The sequence below is a fragment of the Brienomyrus brachyistius genome, chromosome 24 (assembly GCF_023856365.1).
Source record: "Brienomyrus brachyistius isolate T26 chromosome 24, BBRACH_0.4, whole genome shotgun sequence".
Classification (NCBI taxonomy): Eukaryota; Metazoa; Chordata; class Actinopteri; order Osteoglossiformes; family Mormyridae; genus Brienomyrus; species Brienomyrus brachyistius.
In genome coordinates, this window is record NC_064556.1 from 6018947 (window position 1) to 6043311 (window position 24365).

The 24365-nt window shown below is 51.6% G+C and overlaps 1 protein-coding gene across 1 annotated transcript in view; it reads right to left on the reverse strand.

Moving 5' to 3' along the window:
* The window catches only part of LOC125720201 (transcription factor COE1-A-like), a 92103-nt gene that overhangs the window by 30905 nt on the left and 36833 nt on the right, over positions 1-24365 (reverse strand). The window contains 5 exon segments of the mRNA XM_048995385.1: positions 4381-4507; positions 7479-7609; positions 13244-13297; positions 13300-13384; positions 15933-16014. Of these exon segments, the coding sequence (XP_048851342.1) occupies positions 4381-4507; positions 7479-7609; positions 13244-13297; positions 13300-13384; positions 15933-16014 (479 nt within the window).

Genomic DNA, 24365 nt, shown 5'->3' on the forward strand with positions numbered 1-24365 from the left:
GGGTGGGGTCTCGTTCGCTGCTGATAGGAATCGATGCTGGACGGGCCATGCCTTTCAATAAGTCCGAATTACTGCTTCACCCTACCGCTTACTTCACTTTGCTTATTTTTATTTTTTCTCAGCCGATGCCATTCCGCGGATCGATACCACGGAACGTTACGCGACTTACCACTTTTTCCAATAAACCCATTGACGCCATTTATGTTGGAAAATCCTAGGCCATTATAGTAAATAGACTGTGTTTCTTAATCCGGGAAACTGCCGGCAAAGACACTGACGCAGGAGAATGTTTCAGGGCAAAAAAAAAGATCTTTCTTTTTTTTAAAAAAAAAGAAACTTTGAGTAACAAACATTTAACGACCACATCCATCCACCCATTTTCCATACCCAGTTGTCCCATGCAAGGTTGCGGGGTCTAGAGCCTGTCCCAGAAGGTATGGGCGTAAGGCAGGGGATAATCCAGGATAGGGTACTGATCCATCGCAGGGCACTTAGCAGTACATATAACAATAACAGAGGTCCAACTCTCACTGAAATTGTAATTGGATGAGTTCTGATGAGATGCTGACCAATTACAAGCGGTTATTGCCCATTTTGAACCACCTTTCTTGATCAGCAGACAGATTTTACCCTGACCCTGTGCTGAATGTGCTGCATGGATGGATGGAGATAAAATCTGGTGGTTGATAGTTCAGATCCAGAGAGTAAAAATCCAGACCAGGATTTTGTTTCAACCACCCAGTTGAGTCCTCTGTGACTGAAACTCTTTATGCTCAGCTGGTTGGTTGAAAGTGAATCCTGTCCTGGACTTTCGCTCCCTGGACCTGAACGCCCCACCACAGATAAAAGCAGCACATTTTTATTTAGAATTTGAACAGATTTGTTCCGGAATCCAGCACTCCCCCTAGACTGGGTGCCTGACAGTTAATTTCAAACTGATATTTACATCCAAGGTCTCCAATAGCAGAATGCTGTATAAAACAGCATCAGCCTCACGTCATGTGACCGTCCGTGGGACAAAACAGCCTCTTTTCACCTGAGAAATCTCTCCCTCCCACACTTTGCAGATGAGGAGAGAAGATTAAACTGTGATATATGTTCGACTTTCATTTCTTCCCCTCCTCTCCTGTCTTCCTTTCCCTTTTATTGGTTGCCACGCGCAGGCCGCATTGTGTCGCAGGTGGCATTTCAGGCCGTAACCTGCCAGAGGAGGGGAAACAAGACCATAATGTGATCATCAAGCAGGGGTCTTTTAATATCCGCGCCTCCGGGGGGGGTGTTCCTGGATCCGCTGAAATCCTACGGCCATTTATCAGCACCTCGGATCTCTCCCGGCGGCACGTTGAAGTGCCGCCGGGGTGTGGGATGATGGCAGGGAGACCCGAACAGACGCGGCACAGAGGCGGGAGAGATGGCGCCCCCTGTGGTCCGACCATGACACGGCACACCCTGTAGGTGCCTGGCTTAATTGGTCCTGGTGATTAAGCCTGATTGAACCGGGGCACCAGGGTGTCAAATTACGCTAAGAGTGCGTGTGCCGGGGGGGTCGAGTGCGACGCTGGAAACCCTCTGCCTCCATGTGCCAAGATCTCTCCGGACTCCAGATGGGGTGTAGGGCCCCCATCCATCAAACGCCTTATTTTTTTCCCTCTGCCCTCCCCCCCCAGGCTCTGGCCCCAGGGACGTCAGGCTGTGCCAGTTCAGCAGCCGAGGAGGGGGCTTTTTCCCAGGGGTCCCACTGCCAGTCTCAGGGGGGGCCACCGCAGCCTCACCTCCCTGCACCATAAATCACGCCCCACTTCTGGTTTCCAGATCCGCAGCCCCCATGTGAAACGCCCCCCCCCCCCAAACGTGGTGTCGGGGACCGTCTGCATAAAACAGCCCATAATTCCGTCGCCGGTGGCGCCACGTGCTCCTCTAATCCCCTCACCCCTCTGGTGCGATGACCAGATCCATGTGTACGGCTCCATTCACTAAATCTAGCGGGGGAGGGGGGCATCAACCTCTCTCCTGCCGACTTTCAGGTGATTCTCGGCGGGATGGGAGTCCCATGATTGGGGATGATGCCAGGGACGCCCCCATTGATTTCATTAGGTCCCCATTGTGTTCCTGCTCCCCAGCAGCAGCTGACCCCCCCACCCCATGCCACAGTCGTCTGCCTTAGCTGCCATCCGGCTAAGATTAGTGCCCTTTGGCAACTAGCGAATGCCAGCAAGCGCCCCAACCCGGGGTGGACCTCCGGCGTAGTGTGCATGCAGGGTGCGGACAGGCCATTGGGCTCGTGGGAGGGTGGAGACAGGGCACGGGGAGTGGGTGACAATCGGGTACACCTTCGGGAGAGGGGGTGGGGGTCAATCTGGGAACATAACTGCGGGGCTGCTTTTTACGAGGTTTTTTTCTTGACTCTCGGCAGAGCTTTCAACATCATGCACTTTCGCTGAATGCACAGAAGAGTCTAGATCTAAACCAGGCCCAAATGACGACGTAACCAATTCCAATTATCCCTTCCTTAATTCATCTTCGACTCATATGGCCCACGCAGGTCTTCAGTTTCTCATTGATGACCTCTGACCTCTCCAGGGAACGCAACTAATGCAGGATTTCGTTTCAGGATCCAGGGAAAATGAAAACGACGACGAAAAAAGAGGGTTTCTACTCTTTTGACGTGAAGTGATTAGCACGGCAGGCGAGCTCACATCCAAGCAAGCAGCCCAAGGCTGAGACCAGCGTTGATGAAAAATAATAAATAACGTGAAGACCCCACCTCTAAAACGTGATCAAGACAGCACAGAACGGCAACCAAACGAGTGCTAATCGACGGCATAAACAGCTAAACATAAATAGCTAAACAGCTCCAAAGAGTTACATGGTCTCAAATTCTAAAAATGAACCAAGAAACGCTTGTTAACAAGTGATAAGGTTAAAAATATTCTCTTCTGAAAAGGCAGTTATGCAATTTCTCACAAACATCCCCAGAGACACGAAGACCGAAAGCATGTTTTTTTCAAAAGGGTGAATGTTTGCGGCAAGCTATGGTCCATCGGAAGCCGAGGATGGGCTCTGCGTTTGGAAGACTCTGCCGGGACTCTGTGTTTTCTGGAGTCACTCCAGAGTCATTGTGTCCTTATGATTTCTCGAGTCGAAGAAGAAAGCGATGCTACCTAACTAGCATCAACGCTAATGCTAAATGACTACTGACATGCTATAGAACGCAAATAAATATCCTGTAAAACCATTTACCTCCATTGTTCTGTCTTTCACCCCTTCTGAATTTTACAGTAGGCAAAAAAAACAACTTACACACACACACACACAAAAAAACTAATTGCTATGCCTTTCATTGTTGTGGGAATCTGCCTGTGAATCGTCGTGTGACCACACCCCTCTGTCACGCGCCAACATCATCAAATTTTTCACACAGTTCCTCTCTCGTCATTTTCGGGCCGGGTCTTAAGCCGGGCCGTGAGCCTGGCGCTCTGGCTGCCTGCTTATTTTATTTTTTGGGTGGTGCGTAGTTATGCGCCGGATCAGGGAATGTGCTCGTGCTTAGATGCCTGGGCACGTTGTTTAAATGACTTCAAGATGGATTCCAATAAAACACAGACTGTTTTCCTAGTGTAATTGTGACCATTTTACAGGCATTAGTCGTAACAACCCTCCATCTACTGTAATTAAGTAAAGACTGGCCTCGTCGTGAACCAGTATTTAGGCTGAAGGCACATTAAGCGCTATCGCAGCGTGGTATCGCCAAAGATGGCCGCCAGCCTGCTCACATGTCGCATGCGATGCATTTCGACCATTAACGGCTCTTAATTCAAACTGTCTCGAGGAAACATCAACCACCCCCCCCCCCCCACCGCCCCTCTCACCCCAACCCTACCCACCTTTCTGCAGAGATAAAGAGCACACGACCCTTATCTATGATTCATACCGGGTGTTACAACTTCACGAGAGCAGAGTGACTGAGATTAAACTCCCACGGAGATTAAATAGGATGGATTCTGTGGGGAAAATCTGTCCGTGTTCAGCGGGGGGGCTTTTAAGACTCGCTAATGTAGACTTTCCAGCGATCCGCCGGCCTTTTCTTGTGACACTGTGACTCAGTGGGTAGGACGCCGGTGTCAAACCCTCAGGGTTGTGGGTTCGATTGTAACCCTGGAGGTGCGAGACCGCAACACTAGCCAGTGAGTCACAACTGCCCACAGACTGTGGCCATGTGCGTCAGTGAGCCCTGCGATGGACTGGGACCCCAGCCAGGGTGCCTAGCCTCAAGGCTGACTGCGACCTCATAGTGGATATATGGATGGATGTATCGTTTAATTTGAATATACTCCTAAGGCATTATGGGGGAAATGGCAGCTGAAACGGCGCCTTTCTCACCTGTGTAGATGAACCTGCCAGGGGTGCCTTTGCAGAACTGCTTGGACTTGTAGGAGAGGGTGACCTCCACCACGCCTGGGATGTGTCGGGGTGGGGTCTGTACGCGGATGGCATGGGGGGTGATCAGCTGGGGGACAGGAGATGGGGAAACAGCGTTGGTCAGAGAGGAACCGCAGCCGGAATGTCACCCCCCCCCCCCCCAATCTCACTCCACTCCCATCTGGGCAAACATGCCACACTCACAGCACACAACAAGGTGGCACGTAAAACGCAGTTCTGGATTAGCGCAGGAGTTCCCAGTTCAGCATGCTGATGTCATGTACATTACATCACCTTCTTTACAGCCATTATGCCCCCCCCCCCAATCCAGGAGCTAGCAAACCCCCCCCCCCCCAGCAGCTGGAAAAATTGCTGGAGCCGCACGCTAACTTTTTACTGCTAATAGGTCACGTGACTGGTCATGTGATGTGGAGAGTGTGCGTGTGAAGGCACAGGGTGGGTCAAACCAGCTGGAGGACCTGGGGGTGGGACACTGACCTCTCCAGAGGGGGTGGGCACAGGGACGGCCCCCCCCCACTCCACCCCACCCCCCCACAACTCTCCTGCATGGTCAGGGATGACAGGTAATTAGGAACAGACTTGACGCCTGAACTATCCCTCCCGAGGATCCTTGTAAAGTGAATCAAGCCTTTAATTGTTGTCACTGAATTAGGGTGTCAGTCAAAAAGCCCCCCCCCCTCGCTCCCCCAAACCCCGTGTCCCCACATACCCAAAAATATAGACTGTACTCAAACACTGTAATCCTTGGACAAATTCACCCCCATAGTGAGGACTAGGGGTGCTGTTCTGCAATACTCCAGAGCCCTAACCAAGCAAATCTGTGAACCTACGGCGGTATTAGAAGATTCTGGTACGGGAGAGAAAAAAGCAAACACTTGTAATTAAGTTTAAATATTAACCTTAATTACTGTGCTAATAAAGTGAAGCGAACAGTGAGGAGACGCATGACACTGAGTGCATGCATAAGGAGCCACGTCCTGAGCGCCGGGCGCCGAGAGCTGGGCCAGTATAATACCCAGTTTACTGTGAAAATAAACACACACCCGTGATTGTTTTAAAATACCTCACTGGCAGAGACGGGGAGGGGGCTGCGATTGTATCAGCTCGTCAGGCCCCGGCCTAACTGGCCGAAAGAGAGGAGGCACGGAAACACACTCTGCCCTCTTTATTTGCCCCCCATCCTGTAAATTTATTTGCCCCTAATGTTCTAAGAAAAGAAAATCCTAGTTGGGGGGGGCGGGGGGGTTCCTCACCGCCCCCAACAGATGGATTGGTGAGGAACTGGGGGGGGGGGGGTCAAAAGCACCCCCCCCCCCCTTACGCGTCGAACTCTCGCTTGTTAGCTGCAACATCTGCTGCATCTCACCATCAGGAGATGGGCGCCCCCACCCTGGTGCCCCCACCCTGCTTGGAGCTAGGTGGGTGGAAGCAGAGTGGAGGGGGGGCGGGGTTTGAGGTCAGGGGTCAAACTGCCCACACATTTTGGGAGTGGAGGTGCAGGGAAGGGCTCCACAGCACTAAATCGTTCCCAGATGCGTAGCAGATGCATGTTATAGTCGGACAGCTGCTCAGTGTTACAGCCGTCAGACACTCCTGCTAGATCTTTACATGATACCTGGACGACGGGTTAAGAAGGTAGGGGGTAGATGGTGCGAAGCTGGCAGCAGACAGATAGCAGCGTCACGTGATCATCCCTGGCCAGGCCAGCTGTCCAGTGGGGCGAGGTCTTCAGCAGCCGAGGAGATGTCCTCCAAGACCACAGAATGCTAAGAAACCCCACGACCCTGAAGCCCCGGTTCACGTGAGACGAGGGGGTCAGATAGACCCCAGATTGGCGGGGCTGGGCCACCTCAAACCGTCCAAAGCAGCGTTTCCCAAGCCGGTCCTCAGGATGCCACAGTCGGTCCATGTTTTTGCTCTCTCTGAGCTCCCTTCCAGACCGTCCACATTTTTCCCATCTTTCCCATTTCCAGCCCAGTTCCTGGTAGGAGGTTCCTGAAGACTGAGTTAGGGAAACACTGGTCTAAAGCTTCAGAACACCGGACTCACAGCTCACAGAGACCATGGACCTGCGAGCAAATGTGTGAATCACGGGAAACAGGTCCCCAGCTGGCCGACTTTCGAACATCCAGCCCCAGAGGTAGGGGGCTGACAAGCTCCTCCACCCCCAAGACGCGATTAATCTCTCAACGTCAGAGTGATGCATTGAACGTGTTAAATGTCCTGATAAAGTGCTCTGCCACAGTAAATTGTACGTCATGCCAATAAAGCCTCTCAGACTAAGCCGACTCAAGGCAAATTTAATATTAAATAGGATGATTGTCTCATGCTCCTGAAGGGTGATACAATCAGAGGAGAGGGGCCCGCATGGTGGAGGTGAAGAAATCACTAAGGACCCCTATGGACCAGAAAGGGCCACAAAGGGCCGCTATGGGTAGCTAAGGGCCGCTAAGGGCAGCTAAGGGCCACAAAGGGCTGCGAAGGGCCACTAAGGGCAGCTAAGGGCCGCGAAGGGCCACTAAGGACCACAAAGGGCCGCTAAGGACCACTAAGAGCCACAAAGGACCGCTAAGGGCAGCTAAGGGCCACAATGGACCGCTAAGGGCCACTAAAGGCCACTACGGACCGCTAAGGGCCACTAAGGACCATGAAGGGCAACTAAGGGCGACGAAGGGCCACTGTCTTCTTAATGGTTCCTCCTGTCTCTCGCTTTGCCCCAGTCTTTCGCCGGCCCTGCCTCTTACCACTTAAGGAAAAGGTTTTTTAAAAATAGAAATATTTCGGGGAGGGGGAGTGAGGAGAGGCAGTGAGGCTAACCCAGTTTCTAGACGAAGTAACAGATAGGGTTTGCGGAAAATGACCTGCATGAGAGCATCCCGTCCATTTTTATTATTTAAGCGTCTCACCCCCGACACGTTTCCTTTCGAGGAGGGTAAAAAATGGCCGTTTCGATGTCAGCTTGACGGCTTTGTGCCCAGACCTGAGTGCCCGTGTCATGTGCCCTCTGTATGTTTCAGCTCGGGAGGGGGGCGGCTCACCTCGCTCCAGACCAGCATCGTCCCAAAGATGACCTGGAGGCCGTCGAAGAAATTGTCACCGATGATGATGACGGTGGCGCCCCCTGTTGTCCACCCCTCGCTGGGGCTGATGGCTTTGATGCACGGTGCGGCTGCTTCCAGTTGCATGTGCATGGGGAGATGGGGGGGGGGGGGGGGGGGGGGGGGGGGGAGGAGCCTCGGATGAGTGCAGCCCATTCGCATCACAAGTATGCAGATTACATCTCATCATGATGGTGCCGCCCATCCAGGTGACCAGTGACACAGGAACCCATAAATATCCTAATATCTATATATTGCCGCTGTCCAAAAATTTGTGCATGGCAATCGTGTCTTTTTACTATAGATGGAATACATTCGTTCTCCTCCGTCTACGTACAGCGTTTGACGTCTGATGGACCAATGAAAAGATGTTTTATGGAGTCACCGATTTTAATTTGTGGCTAGACAGCTAGCTAACTAACATCATCGTTAAATTGCGACTATAAAGCAAGATTATTTGGCATCCGGTTCACACCGAGATCCACGCCTTGCTTGACAAACAATCCATGTAAGTCCATTTAAAACATTAAACTGTTCATCGACGGCAGTGTAAAGACAGGTGTCTTTGTAGTGCAAAGGGTGTCTCATGTTGTTTTGGGTTTATTTTGTGAAGTAGCTCCTGAGAAAATGCATTTTTTTCACGTTCCTGAAATAATGGCTTTTTGGAAATACGTGTCTATCACTGGACGGCGATGACACGCCTACCCTAACATGCATCAGCACTAATAAATGCCACGGAATCCGCCAAATAAACCAGGCATACGCTAAACCACAATCATCTCATTTTTCTCAACGCTCTGTTATGCATTGTCTTCCCCGTCCTGTGTCTGCAGGTGTCTGTTACTCAGACGTCGGTGGTCGCGCTGAGAGACGCAAGCCCCCCGACGTGATTTGCGCGCCACAGAGCGAACAAAATTTCCAGGCCAGCCGCATAAACCAACACCATTGGCCCCGACTGGCCACAGATGTGGGTTAGAACTGGAAACAGCCCCATATACCAGCTTAAGCAAAACATGGCCCAGTTATATACAAACTTTCTCCTTATCGTCTTACTCCTTGATACCGCTGGACAGTTCACCCTTTCCAGAAGGAGTCTTATACAGTACATCATAAAAGCTAAATCTTTTCAGATTCAGAGCCAGAAAAAAAATCTGACCCCCAGGCCTAAGAGTTGCATGGGGTGGGGGGAGGACAGGTCGCGTGCCCAATAATCGCGTGCAACATTTACAGCACGACATGGGGGCGGCAGTATAAGCCGGGGAATCACCACCGGATCCTACTGCGTGGATCAGACAATTAAGGAACGTGGGTGTCAGGCTGGGGCGGGGGGGGGGTTGCTGAGGTGGTCCCAGGGCCTGCCAGAGACCACCGTGCCGTTTGAGCCCTCTGTCCCGACAGCACTGACTTCACAGAGATGCTAATTGGACTGATCAGACACACACGCACACATGCGCATGCACGGATGCCGTTATTAAACACGGTCAGTCCCGAAGGATAGGGTCAGCGGCCACTGATTGTTTTACGGGCGGCGTGTAAATGTCAGCCATGCCCCCACTCTCTCAGAAGCCGGTCGACCCCCCCCCCCCGCAAGTCCTCGATCAAAGGCCAGGCGTCCAGGGAGACTTGGAGATAACGGCAAGCAGCCATTAATCTGACGCGTTAATTGGTTTAAATTTCATTCTGGGCGCTGAACTTTCGGCCTGGATTCTGATGGCTGGGTTCCAAAGGCACTCGGGTAGGGGAGGGATGGGGGGGTAATTATTTGAGTTCCAATTAGCTTAAAGTTTTGATGAAAAGTAAAGGGGAAATACCATTTATAAACGGTCAGACTGCTACAGCGTCAAAGCTCATCCGAAGGGGTGAGGGGGGTGGGGGGGTGGCTCGGTGGGTGTCTGCAACTGGCACACGGATGTGCCTCTGGCAGCAGATGGCGTGCGGGCGCACTGGAGGGGGCCGTTGTACATGCTCCCTTACTCTGCTGGATGTGGTGCCCAGGAATGGGGGGGGGGTGTGGCATTTTGCAGTCTGAGGAACACCCCCAGAGCAGGAATGGGGCAGCACCATACTAGAGATAGTTTATTAAAAACTAGCCTTCGCAAAGGGGGGATTGACTGACGGACGGCACATTCATACCTCACCCTCAATCTTGGCAGGCAGAGTTATTACATATTTTACAGATTTTACTAATTAATGTATTATTTATACCATTTTATATCAACGGATGATCTCCCAGTGAAGGCTGTGTCTGATGAAGCTTGTCTCTCTGTGAAGGCTATGTCTGAATATGCCGATTATTCTATGAATGCTTATGAAACTATATTCCCTGTGAAGGCTGTGTCTGATGAAGCTGCCCTCTCTGTGAAAGCTGTGTCTGATGAAGCTGCCCTCTCTGTGAAGGCCTGCCTCTGATGAAGGTGAATTCCCTATGAAAGCTGTGTCTGATGCAGCCGGACTTCCTGTGAAAGCCGTGTCTCAAGATGTTACCCACAACCTAAAGGTTTCTCTTTTGCTTCTGATACAAATGTTCTGCTGGCCGCGGCCTTTGAAAAGACCCAGAACACAATAAATATGCTCTAATATTGTTTCTTCAACAAATATCCGACGTCTGTCACACACCGCGCGAATGAAGAGGATCTGATTCACAGGTACTGCAAACCAGGGATGTCTAGTGTCTGCTGCTCCTTTGTTGATCTCCTCCTTCGGTGGACCACAGCGGCGAAGCGCAGCGCAATTTCCCAGCAGGAGAAACAGGGCAGGATGAGCAAGATGAACTGGAGCAATCTGGTCGGTAATCTTGGCGCGGGCTCGGCTTCTCTGTGGGATTACCCAGATGGTGCAGCGTGAATCCATCTGATGGGATTAAACTTCGTGCCTCCCTCCATGCCATCTGTTCCCCGGGCTGCCACGCGCGCGGATGCCGTTCCGCCCCTCCCGCTGGACCCGTCGCCTTCCCGGGGGGAGGGGGAGCACTCGCCATCCATCTTGTCCCGCCTCGGGACGCCCCCTCCCACCAGCGCCCTCTCTGGTGTCCCTCCAAACCGGAGCGGGCGGCTCATGATGAATATCATCCAATAAGAAGCGGCCTACCTTCTGAGTTGATTATTGTCCAATAGGAAGCGGCCTACCATCTGAGTTGAATGTTGTCCAATAAGAAGCGGCTTCTGAGTTGAATATTATCCAACAGGAAGCTGCCTACCTTCTGAGTGGGACTCGGCTATCTGGGTAGGGGGCGGGTCTGCAGGGGAAGTTTGACAGGCCCCAGAGATGACGCCACATTTGCTTAGTGGTTCAGATGAAGATCGTAAGTAGAAGAGCCGACCAAGCAGTCAATATCAGAACCGGGTGACCAGGTGCTCTTAAACATTATCCTTTATTTCTCTGGTTATTTATCTCCTTCTCAACTCAAGTGATAGCACACAATATTAGATTTGAATTGACAATATCAAATTTAAACCTCGATTTATAAAAAAGCGACATGGATATAGTGGGGAAATATCGAGCACTGAGTATCTTAGCAGCGATGCAACGTGAACTTCTTCATTCAGGGCGCCTAACCAAAACATGACGGACAAACTGTTTGTCATTGTTACGAGGTTAAGACAGCATATCAATTCGGTTTGCAGATGCTATGAACGTTCTAAGATAGCTTGGTCATATAGTAACTGGGGATTAAGGGTCTTGCTCAGGGGTTCAACACTGAATCCGCTAGCATGACCCTGGGATTTGAACCAGCAACCTTCCGGTCACACGCACAGCATCCTAACCCACTGAGCTGCACACTGCCCCCATATGTGCCCTCTAAGTGCCCAACTCACGTGCCCGATCGTCGGATTTGAAGGCACAGGAAATGAGCACATGAAGAATCAGTGAGATTAAACTTTCCAAGCTTCTGCTGCGGATTTCCTGCTCTCAAAAAAAGACGCAGACACTTCATTCCCCCGTTAATCTCTTTTAAAACACAATCAGAACCTCCACTTCCCTGGAGACCACTTAAATCAAAATGAAAAATAAATGCGATGTACTCTGTTATTTCACAGGCCCGAGATACGAGAACGGGAAGCTAATTGGATTTGCTTAACTCCGAAAATCAGTTTCTAAATTGCCGGCACGCGTCTCTTTAAGAGCGCTAGCATGGATGTCCCCAGTGTCACCCGCAGAGAAAACCGGCGAACAGCAGCCTGAGCCACAAAAACCATGGAAAATTCAAAGTCAGCGAGCCACAGGGAAATAACTTGTTGTCATTCATATCCTTATGAGGAGAGGAGGCCACCGAATGGGGGATAAAAGGCACGCCCTCTCGAGCGCCCCCTACTGGGCGACACCAGTCAGCGGCTGCTTGCTCTAGAGCCCTCCGCTGTGGCATATCAAGGCACATTTTAATTTACACCCAACAAATATGGAACGCAGGCGCTGTGAACTTACACCACACTCCAAACCGAAGGTGGGATTAACTCGAGGCCACAGCACATTTCGGGGGAGGCTTGTTCTGGACAACGCACATCCAGGGTTGGTGGGGTTCCCCTAGCCGGTGGGGCGGACAGGTGTGGTCAGGAGAACAGTGGAGCTGAGATACGGTCGATCGTTCACAAAGGGGACAGCTTCATCACCCATCATCTCCGCCCCACCCGCCCCCCCACCACGAGGCCCAGGCTGGGCAGAGAGGCAGGTCACCGCATTAATTAGATGGAGTCTTTTGTTATAACAGATGGTGGAGAGGCATGAGGTTGGGCCTTTCAGGGCCAGGGCACCAGCTCAGACAGACATGGGCAGCATCTCCGCCCGGCCGGCCATCAGCCTGCCAGAGCCCGTTCGGTGGTCCCGGCCCAGGCCAGCCGCTGGTAACAGAGCAGCACAGCGTGGAGGCTAATAGCGTCCGGCACTGGGGCTTCCCCGGGGGCCGGGGCTGAGGTGGGGGGTCGGTGGTGGGGGCTGACAAATAAGCTGCTATGCTTCCCAAACCCAAACCCACCCAGCCAATTAAGAGGGCATTATCTCAGGGCGGTGACCAGCCCGGCCATCTCTCTCTCTCTCTCTCTCTCTCTCTCTCTCTCTCTCTCTCATCACAGTCCCACGTAACACCTCTGTTTGTCAATGCGGTAGACTGTGCAGACCCCCCACCCCCGTTTGCTGCAGCAATCCCACTGAGCTTCCAACTGAGCCCTGTATGTGGCTGGCGGGTTGGGGGGGGGTGGTGGTGATTGAAGACCTTCCAAAAAACTCTCCCACGTCGGAGGCTTCCAGACATACCCGGGTGCGACGCGGAAAGGGGCCTTTTTCATTGACAAGCAAGGTGTCGTTACAAAACAAAAAGGCAGGATTTTAGGTGCCCGCTTACATGCCTGAAGAGCACTGAGATGGGACTGCACCACCAAGCTGGAGCAGAAGAACAGCACTCTATTATCTAGCTGAGGTCAGGAGGTCCTGATACTCTCTGTTGTGGTCATTAGTGTCATTGCAATTGAGGTCAACCCAAAGGTCTATTTTAACATCGCGAGCCAGTCAGGAACACAAGGACACATGTAGGCATTGTTAGGGCTCCAGATTAGATTAAGGACATCCACTGTTTTAAATTAAATCACGTAAAATTCTACCAACTGAGCAAACTTAGATCAGCGGCTAACCAGCTAACTAGCTATTTGCACTTTGCATGTGTCCTCCTGACGGGACAGGATCTCGCAGCTTCAGGAAGGAGGTCAGATGCGTACCGTGCTCCAGGAAGGACGGCGTCCCCTCCGAGGCGTCGAGCCTGCGAGCCCTCGGCCGTGCTTGGAGTTGTTGTGCACGAACATGTTGTCGGACACGGAGAGGACGTGACCGTCCACGCTGACCGTGGTGGAGACCACCACCTGCGGGGAAGACGGCCATGAGAGGGGGGGACAGGGCAGCATAACTCACCCTCGTCATGCCATAGTCAGTGCTGGGTCAAACCTACATGTGATGCCTGGCAAACAGGCAGCCTGCGATCTCTGGGCGCTTCTGTGCGTTTCACAGGGTTGCCAGATCATCTCGAGCTGGTGTGTGTATGTTTGCCTGTCTGAAATGGTTCCAGACCATTCTGAGCTGGTGTGTGTATGTTTGCCTGTCTGAAATGGTTCCAGGCCATTCTGAGCTGGTGTGTGTGGTGTTTGACTTGGCCTCTTTGAATATGGCTGTAGTTAATATTTTCCGCTGCACATTCTGTCGCTGTCTAACATGAATACATATACGGTAACACCATCACACAGATGTATGCATGCACAGCACTATTTAACGTGACTAAATTCAGCGACGTTAGGGATCCTTGGCGCCTTGAGTACTATTGTGTTTGGATTAGTGACACGGCCCCCTCCCCTCCTCCCAGGCCTCCGCCCCCCAATCTGCCCTGACTTGAGAGCCTCTTGTCCGAATTGTTGAAGATCCTCAAGAGGTTACCACCCCTTAAGAGAGGATGTGCTTGAACCCGAATTAGCAAACGGCATCTCTGCTCTCCCTGGAACAGACACCCTCCAAGTCTCCATTTCCTCTTGGTTTTCTCTCTCTCTCTCTCTCTCTGGCTCTGTTCCAGAACATTTTTTTTCCCCATAAAATTGCTCCTTTCTGATGGGTGTCACATACATCAACTTAACACAGGACCGGGAAGCGCACAGACGCGGACACACACACACACTGATGTTTGTTAAGATGTACAGAATTTAGCCATAGACTCCATGGTAGCTGCTAGATAATTTTGACTGCCAGAATAGCCTTTATAATATATCAGGAAAGATCATGAGATATCTCAGAAATTCTGCTTTCTTTTACATTGACTGGTATTAGCAAGTTTTAAATTAATATATCACTTTAGTGAGTTTCTGAACCATAGAGAAAATGTCGGAGACTTTATAGCCCCAGTAATGAAGAAACAGAGATTTACTGAGGGTCACATAGATCTTAGTGGACCTGTAAATGAGTAAACCCCGCCCACGATAAACAGGTCAAAATAATGAATCCGAAAATTGTAAAAAAAAAATCTAATTCAGGGCTGCTGTTGATGCTGAATCCCTAACTTCCTGTTTGCACATCCCGGGCCTTGATGGGAGAAATGTACACAGGGATGTTCCATCGAAAAAAAGGAGAAACCCTCCTTAACAGCCCCGGAGATGGTGCAGAGTGTGACTCTGGGGCGAGATGCGGGGGGGGGGGGGATAATTCAGAACGGAAAAATACTATTTGGACATATCACTTCCTGTCTGGCACAGCCCAATTAAGATCCACCGGAGAGAAGACGGCTGGGAGATGACGTGGGGTTTCCCGAGAGCGGTTAACAAGCCCGGCTGTCTGCAGACACTCTCATTACATGGTTAGCGCGACGCCGGCAAGCGGCCTACATCCAGCGCGTTTCGGTGACATGCTACGAAGGGAAGGTTGGTCCCTTTAAGAGCCCCATTGGCTCAGTGGCAGGCGGTTGTTTTGAGGCTGTTAAAGGATAGGAAAGGGTAAGTCCAGGCAGGACGGCTGTGATTCCCATGGGTTACGTTCTGGCATGAACTTTAAGAGAGAGAGGCCATGTTTGTGCAGAGGTCTCGAGGCCCAAGGGGTCAAGCTCTAGGGGTGGATCGGGGTCCAGGTTTCAAGTTTCTTCACAGGAAGTGATGGTTTATTTAAACTGGCCTGTGTGCATTCCTGCTGGCTGAGAGAGAGAGATGCACAAACGCGGGACCGTCGGGGCAGGGTGATTAGCGATACCGCCACGGGTTCAGCCCTGTCGGCTCGTGAGACGAGCACACACGGGAGTAACTGCGTTGGCTGTGAAGGTGTCACTACGCAGGGGGCGGGGCCACTGTTTGGTGGGCGGGGTAAAAATAAGATGGGAGGAGTCTAGGAGAGTGGGCGGAGTAACTACATGGAAGGTCAGGATGTCGGGTCATGATGTTGTACGTGGAATCAGTCTGCAATAAGCGGAGTCCGGATAAGGTATGCAGAGAGACAGCATGTTAAGGCAAGGTTAATGTAAAAAAGGCAGACACACTGTGTGGTGGGCGGAGCCAGTGTAGGGTGGGCGGAGCCGCTGCCCTGAGTTAACTTATAAAGAGAACCCTTTCACTTATGTAACCATCTTGTCAAAAGCGTGCAGTAAAGACTGGAGGCAAGAGATGATGGAAAAAGGAGGACAGAGGGAAGAAAACCCAGGGAAATGGGACCAGTGAGGAAAGCTAAGAAAGAGAGACTCACACAGCATCAGCAATGGCATGGAAGACAAATAAGCAAGTAGCACTTCTGGACTTTTAACTGCAAGTCATGCAGACCCACATCTTTCTGTGTGCAAAGCAGCAGGTTTTTGGGAAATGTCATAAAAAAAATGGAGGACTTGACAAAGGCAACCGCCTCTCAAACCCTCTCCTGATTTTTCTTTTTTTTGGGGGGGGAAGCCTGTACCTGGAACCGGCGCATGTCCCGTGGGTTCCCTGCGTTCTTCAGACAATTCTGGTTGCATTTCAGGAAGAATTTCAGGAAGAACCTGCAAAGAGAAGAGAAGCAAGTGTGAGGAGCGATTTCTCCACGGATACACAGTTCAGTCACATCTGGTCACCGGCGGTAACGGGATGCGGTAGCCTTGGAGACCGTTTCCTCTCCGGTGTGGAATCTAACTCGTCACCATAAACCAGACCACCCAAATGGCCATGGTGGGAGCCTCGCTGCCTGGACGGAAGGGCCGTTCACATAGGCCACCTGATAGCAGTTAAATGTCACTGTAGACGCTCCTGCTGACTGAGCGGCACTTTGCTCTGAGGGCTGTGAAGCGTCAATCATCCCGGGACTGACAGAGGCCCTGCTGTCAGTGGTTTGGTGTTTGGCAACTGGCAACCGGACACCCAAGCCTGTGACCCGAATGTCACCTTGTCTAATAAACCAGCAATGCAAGCACACACACACACACACACACACACACACACACACACACACACACACACACACACACACACACACACATACAAACACACCCTCCTCTGTCTCACACATATGACAAACTCTCACGCAGACAGCATTCTCTCTCTCTCTCTATCTCTCTGTCTCTCTCTCTCCCTCCCATCTCTCAGTCTGCACCAGTATTATCACCGCCGATTACAGTCAGGCCAAACGCGGAGAAGCATCTCCAGGCAGGAGCAGAGCCGGGTCTCCCAGTTCACCCATAATCCAGCATTTTAGGATTAAGCCTCCCCGGCCCCCCCATCACTAATGTCTGTCTGCACTGCCCTTCTTCCTGTTATTCTCATGGATGTGGGGGATTTGAAGGGCAGTTTTCTTTCGGGCTCCTGATTAATACGCATCTGTGCCCTGATGTTTCCATTGCAACTACCGTGAGTTTGCCAAAAAGGAGTGTTTTTTGTTAACTTTTTCGGGAAGTTTTAGCGTAACCAGAACACAGAGTGGTTTGTATGTTCATCCCTCAGCTTGGAACGCTGCTGCACCAACAGGGGGCGCTAGTTGGGTGCTGGCCTGTCTTCTCCACTTCCGGAATCCGTAGTTGCCCGCCTAACCTACCCGCGTGTGTCTGTGTCAGTACGTGTTCGCCCTCCATCCTACCCCAGCCAGTCAGAGTGGAGCATCAACAAGTGTAAACTGCCATAGTGTCCTACATGTCAGATTTGGTGTAAAACATGAAAAAACCGTCATGCTCACAGAACACCCCCAGAAGCCGGTGAGTGACAGTGACTGACAAGGGCTCAACAGACAGCGGCAAAGGAAAAAGAAAAACAGGAATACAATACAAATAGACAGAGAAATAAATGGCAGGAGTTCTGTATGGGGCGATGGAGCCAGAATTGCTGGCGAGAATCGCAGGGATAAAGAAATATCGTGTTTTAATATAGCGGGGGGCTCGTGGCGACAGGGCCATCACTTGACCCGACCCAGTCATCACCGGTCTTCCCCCTTTTGCGACTTTTCATTACTGCCGGTCTGGATACACCCCCCACCCCCCCAAGCCACTTCTCCTCAGTAGCTGCCGGAAGCCGTGGGGCTCTTCCCATCGCCGTGCCGACACGCAGCTGTCGGAGTTGCCGTGGCGATGGCTGCTGGTCACGAGGAACGCCCGCCTTCGTTAGCGGCCCTTCCCCTGGTTCTCGCCAGCAGTCTCCTTAATTACTCCTCGGCGGAGATACGCGAGGTCACCTGCTGACCCGGGACGGATTTAGCGGAACTGCGGCACGGATCGTTCCGCTTTCAGAACGGAATGTAAAGCTCTCCAGAGTGCCGTGGAGAGCCCTCCCCCTCCTGCCCCGCAGTGGATCCTGGAGTGCTCTGGGAACCCGGGCCCAAACACGTGCGTCGGTGAAGGACCCACACCTTCATACATCCAGAGTTAATGGAGGAGGCTGGCTCTTTGCTTTGGGGGGGTGGTCTGGGACACTGACCGCTTGAAGGCGCAGAAAGATACCACATGCAGCTCGCAGCACTGAGCGTCTCTCCTCTGCTTCCCACCATCTCCCAGTTCTCCACTTCCATGGTTCCGTCATCCCTCCCTCTGCACTCCTCCTCCTCCTCCTCCTCTCCCCTGCCCCTTTCCCATCTCCTTTGGCCCACCCTTACCTCTCTTCCCTTCATTTGCCTCGCCCTTCTCTCCCTTGCTCCTCCTCCTTTGCCCCACCCCTTGCCCTCCCCTGCCACACTCCCTCCTTAGCCACACCCCTTCTCCCCTCCTCCTTTCCCCTACCCCCCCCCTCCCCTCCCAGTTGCCAGCTTCCAAATCCTCCCCAAAACTGAACCACCACGACTGCAAACAACCCTATAGAAATTTCGACGCTACTCCTGTTAAAATCCTACCGTTTCTGCGCCCGGCGGAGCCAAGACTGCACTGGACGTGGCTCCGTTAGCGTGATGCCTGCCGCCTGTCAGCCTCTGCTGTGAAGCCGGGGGCTGTGGGGCGGCACACAGGCCGGCTGCAGCACGTCTTACTACAAAGGGCTCCTCCGGAGGTCACAGTCGACAGGGAGCCGGGGGCTCCAGAACAAGCCAGATTACGGTAGCGTGAAGCGTTAAGGGCCTGACAATTAGAGAAGGTTGTTAACAGATAAAAATCGGAGGGATTAGGGTTACTGAAGACTAGGAGCTGCAGAAACGGATCTCGGACTAGGAGCAGGAGAGCTGGATTTCGGAACAGGCGGTCTACACCGGAATTCCGAGTGGGAAAACTCCGAGCGACCAGCAAAGAAAATTCAATTAAAAACGACTCCAAGCCGTCACAGCGGCGCCCCCCACTGGCTCCAAGATGACCCTGCATGGAGGATCATTTATAATTGTTCCGCCGCTCTCGGCACTGCTGGGATTCAGAGGTTATCAGTTTCTTATGTAATGAGAGAGGGAGCAGCCAGGGATCAAGCCCTTATCCTTTTAATAACATGGACTTGCCTAACCTGCCAAAAGAGGGGAGATTTAGTCCTTCATCCAAAGCCATTTATACAGTTTTCCCTACTTGGAGAGCAGGGCTTTGCTCAAGGGTAACACAGCCCAGCACTCGAACCCGGAACCTATGGATCATGCAGACAAGTGTGTTGCCACGAGGGTGCCCACTCTGACTAAAAAGGAAAATCACAGAAGTAGTCCCCCGCCCCCCCCCCCCCACCCCATGCACCACAAGTGGATGTACCTGTGATCCAAAAGCGCGGAGCTGCCGACAGTCCAGTCTAGCAAACGCATGTTTACACATGGCTACAGGCTCTCCTGTTTACCAACATGTGCCTTTCCGCGGCGGTGAGTCCTACGCATATCCCCCCCCCCCCCCCGCCACGCACCCCGACACCCCTCCTGCTGCTTCTCGGCACTCTGCCGGAGCGGGCAGGATCGACCACGGGCTCGCAAATTAACATTTTCTAACGAGGGGAGCGACGGTGTCATTGCAGACGGAAGCGAGAGTACAGGACGGGGTTTTTTTTGGTGGCGCTGGGGTGTGTGCGTGTGTATGGGGGGGGGGGGGGTAATCTAATTCTGCTACTAAATGCAAAACAGTGCCATTACTGCCTTTGCCATCTACATGTATGGTGTTACCTGAGCCATCAGTAAATGAGACGAAGTGAGCAGTGCAGGTCATAAATTATTCAGGCACCGAGATGGCAATTATGGCACTGAGTACAACCAACATTAATATTTTATGAAGGCTAACGCAGACCTCAGAATGAATCGGGGGGGCGTGGGGAGGTGTGGGGGGGGGCGGGTATGGTGGTTCGCTTGCCAGGCCGCTATCGCTCCCCCGTCCTCATTCCCAGCATCCTCCTCTCTCCCTCCCTGCAACTTTTCAAGCTTTCTTGCTGATCTTTACTTTTTCCCAGCTCTCTCCCACTGTCACTCCTTCCCATTCCTCACATTTGCACTTGATGTTCCCCCCCCCTTCTCGCTCCCTCCCCATCTCTCATCTCGCAGCACCCCCCCCCTTCCCCTTTCATAGGCTCGTACTCCGCGGACCCCGCCGCTATCACCCGCCTGCCTGTCACCAAACCCTCCCTGTCTATTTGTTCATCTGCATTATGCATTAATCGGCATCTAATCAAAAACTGGTGATCGTTAGGAGGTGTGTACAAACCAGGCAATAATAAAACACCTTTTTTTTACCTCCTGAAATGTCACAGGCGCACAGAGGGCCCCTCAGCGGGGTGTTTGCACGCACTGCGTGCCGTGTTTTCATGTCGGGAGAGAAGCTTTAGCGCCTTTACGTAGTGTGTTCAGATCCCGAAGTGCTGAACGGTCTTCAAGGAACCGACCCTGGGGGTTGCGGCAAGCAAGGGGAGGAAGTGAAAGCAGAGCGTCGCCTTGGGAGGGGTGGGTGGGGGCTCAGGTGGCGGGTGGGGTAATCGAACGTGAACTGGGGGCATGAGTGGCTGCAAATGTAGGGCGACCCAGGAAAGGCTCGCCGCTTGGAACAGGCCCCAGTAAACATGATAATTATGCACTAGAGAACAGCTTAGTGAAGCACAGCAGAGACACCCAACGTTCAGGAAGCATTGCTTCAGTCTGCCATTATTGTAAATCGGCCAGCGTGACAGAAAGGAGAAGCAGCATGTTGGGTCATTCTATTGAAACCTGACTCGAAAGAAACTTTATTTGCCATATGCACAAGTACATCACAATGCTTCATTTCACATATTCCATCATGCTCTCCTTTGAGACATGCACTCATACACATATAGAGATGAAGCCTTAGGTCCGTGAACAGGATCAGGCCGTTTATCGGGCACCCATGAGGAATTTCAGGGGGTCTGGGGTCTTGCTCAAGTGACCGATGGCCACGGGACTCTTCTACTGAGGCCAGGATTCGAACCTGTGACCTTCTGCTCGTAGTGACAGAGGCCTAACCTACTGAGCCACACGTCACGCCCTGCGGCAGAGCAAGAGGACATGAGGGAGAGGTCAGGTGCCTGGCCTGCTTATCTCTGACGGGCCTGTTCATGGACGGCACCCGTGAAGCTAGAAGGCGGGAGATCTCCAACTCGCTCGGAGAATCTCCAATGTTCTCCTCCCGCCTGTCCTTAGTCCCTACTCTCCAGCCCTCAGCAACATCTCCGCCGGTGGTTTCAAAACCCACAGAGACACAAACGACTGGATTTTTTAGGGGGGTGGGGGACATGAAGTCCACAGGGCGGGGCGGCCTCTCGTTCCGGTAGCGTGTCTCGTTAGGGTCTGGCCCCCCCCCCGTCCAGGTGGCGTTCGGCTTGGTCACGTCTGTGTCTTCACGCCCAGCCTCGCGGTCACGGTCTGATGTCGCGAGCAGCGTTAACCCAAATCATCAGGACTCAGAGAAATCAAGCCAGTACTTAACTAACCCCCCTTGCGAAAGAACTTGAGGGTAACATTACAATATAACTAGCGAAGAACATTACCGTCATACTTATAAAAGTTTATATGCATTTCAGCTCCATTACTAACGAGGGTGGTTACTTTATGGAGGTCTCAGCACCAGTTCTGTCAGTACTCATTATTCCGGATTATTCCACAGTATTTTACTAGCGCCAGGCGCTGAAACAGCCATACCAGTGTGTACTATAAAACAAATAGCATAATGAATGCACACAACTGGCATCTGTCTAAGGTGTTAGCCTTCCTGCATGAGGTCTCCTACTACCCTGGGGGTGAATAGATGGATGGATGGATGGATGGATGCACGATTACATGCACCTCCGAAATTAATAGCACATTATAATTAATAAAATGGAGCGTATTTTCATTTCTGTGTACAGCCACAGAATACAGCTCCATCTATTAGTTCTCATAGATATATATTTTTATATACATAAATTAATAGTACATTATGATTATTCGTCCCATCCTGAGCATCCCCTGCCTCGTAAGCCGGTGCATTCTGGGACAGGCTCCAGGCTCACTGCCACCCCGTAATGGATACGTCACTATGGGGAATGGATGGTTGTGGTAGTATTTTGATTTCATTGCTAAAGAGCAAGTTCAGGTATGAGCTGAAGCTGCAGCTCCACTTAGCTGCTCTGGAAGGGCAGGAGAGAGAGAGAGAGTGAGAGAGAGAGGGATTCGCTAGCCGAAGTGGGTGTGGCCTGGGCGGTTGGCTGCATACCAGATCGCGGCACGGCCCGGTGTTAGCCATGACACCATATACGGGGGCCACAGCGCAGTGGTGCCCCCTAGGTGAGCGCCTAAGGGACTAAGGACAGAGCGGCCAGATCAAGACCTCGCCGTGGAAGAGATGCTGACACACTCTGAACTGTCAGGCTATAATAATGATTATTATTTTAATAATTTTTATAATAATAATGTATTATTGTTATTGTCATTGCCATCCTTAATCCATAACCACTTATCTAGTACCAGGACACAATGTGCCCAGAGCAGGGGACCCCTTGGATGGGATGTTTCGCTGATTAGCGTTAGCATTAGTTAGGTAATAGCAGTAGTTATTCATTTTTATCCAAAATGGATTTAAAGACATTTTGTTCAGCTGGTTTCCACTGGAACAATGAAGGTACTAACTGTTCCTGGGCCTGGAACTGGTCACCTTGACACATGTGACCTCGATAGAGCCGTAGGAACATGTAAAAAATGTCAAATTCCTTCCTATGGGACGGTCGACGTGAGCTGAGTCGAACCAGAATCCGGGGGGGGGGGGGGGGGGCGGGGGGAGTGCGTAACAGCGAAGATTCCAGAGGGTGCGGGAGGGAAACACTGTGTAGGGTCAGTCTGATGTCCCTGCAGTGTGAATGGGGACGCGTGGAGAGCACTGGTACCCTAGGGCAGGTGCACTGCGTTTGCGTACAGAGCACTGGTGCCCTAAGGCAGGCGCACTGCGTTTGCGTACAGAGCACTGGTGCCCTAAGGCAGGCGCACTGCGTTTGCGTGCAGAGCACTGGTACCCTAAGGCAGGCGCACTGCGTTTGCGTACAGAGCACTGGTACCCTAAGGCAGGCGCACTGCGTTTGCGTACAGAGCACTGGTACCCTAAGGCAGGCGCACTGCGTTTGCTGCACTGACTGAATTCCCTCTGGAAGAAACACTGCCTAGTTAAAGCGACAACTAATCAGACACCACAGACACACACACATACATAAACACACACACACTTGTATTCATATCCCAACAATGACAACTTTAGCCCCTACCTAGCCCTAACCTTAACCATAAGTGACCAAAACTGTTCGCATTTTCCGATTTTTAATTACTGTTACAGATTTTTATCAATTCCAGTTTCCCCTCGTGGGGACTAAAAAAAATGGTCCCCACAATGTCAGAATTAAAGGATTTTATGACATCATGGGGACATTTGGTCCCCACAATGTAATACATACATAACCTGCACACGCACACACACACACACACACACACACACACACACACACACACACACACACATCTGTGCGATTCTCAAACCAGCTCCTTTTCCCAGAAGGATTCTGGGAAGTGATTCTTGGAAGGGCTTTCCTTTTAAAGACCCGGGGAGAAAATAAAGCAAGCCAGAGGGGACATAAAGAGAGAGAGAGAGAGAGAGAGAGAGAGAGAGAGAGAGATGAAGCGGCTGGCCTACCCTCTTTTATATTTTAGAAGCTAAAGGCAAACATGTCAATAATTCATGAATGAGAGATTGATTTTTTAGGTTTTTTTGGGTGGTAGGGCCTAGATCAGGCTAGTGGGCTCGGTAGACAGAGAAATCATTAGCCCTAAGTGTTGTTGTTTGAATGCATCACGGAGGTCTCACTGACTTAGCTTCTCTCGTCAGTACAGCTTGGTTGATTCATTCTCTGGAAGAATAGTGTGCTAGGGTGGGACAGGACGCAGATTTACTACATGCATTTTTTTTCATGCACCAGGAGTCAGAGCTGTAACAGTAACAGAAGGAGGTTGATGCAGGATGCCGTGTTGTCAGGTAAAGTCAGGCTGCTTCTCCTTAGGATTTAGATTTTGGTCTGTGATCAGGTGGGGGGACAGGGAGGGGGGGGGGCATGGAACAGGGTTGCTGTAACCGTGGCCCAGCTAGACTTATCTGCTGACACCGTCGGGAAATAGGTATCCCACAGACACGCTGACACCAGGAGCACAACAGAAACCGAATAGCATGAGCACGTAGCACTACAGCACGTTACTCATAGACCAAGACCAACGAGGCCTAAGAGCCTCTCAGTCTGGGTCCTGTGGAGCTTCCCTTCTCTGTCTGTCTTACAGTGCATCTCTGTTTGGCTTCAGCTTATTTTACAAGCCTAAAACCGTGCACCATTATCTGTCCTCAGCCTTAGGCTGATGCGTCTGTTCGAATAATGATAGAGGATAGATCGATCCATCTTATAGCTGGGGTCGTGGAGAGAACTGGAGACCATTTCAGGCAGCACAGGGCAGAAGGAATTGCATACCGAGGACAGGAAT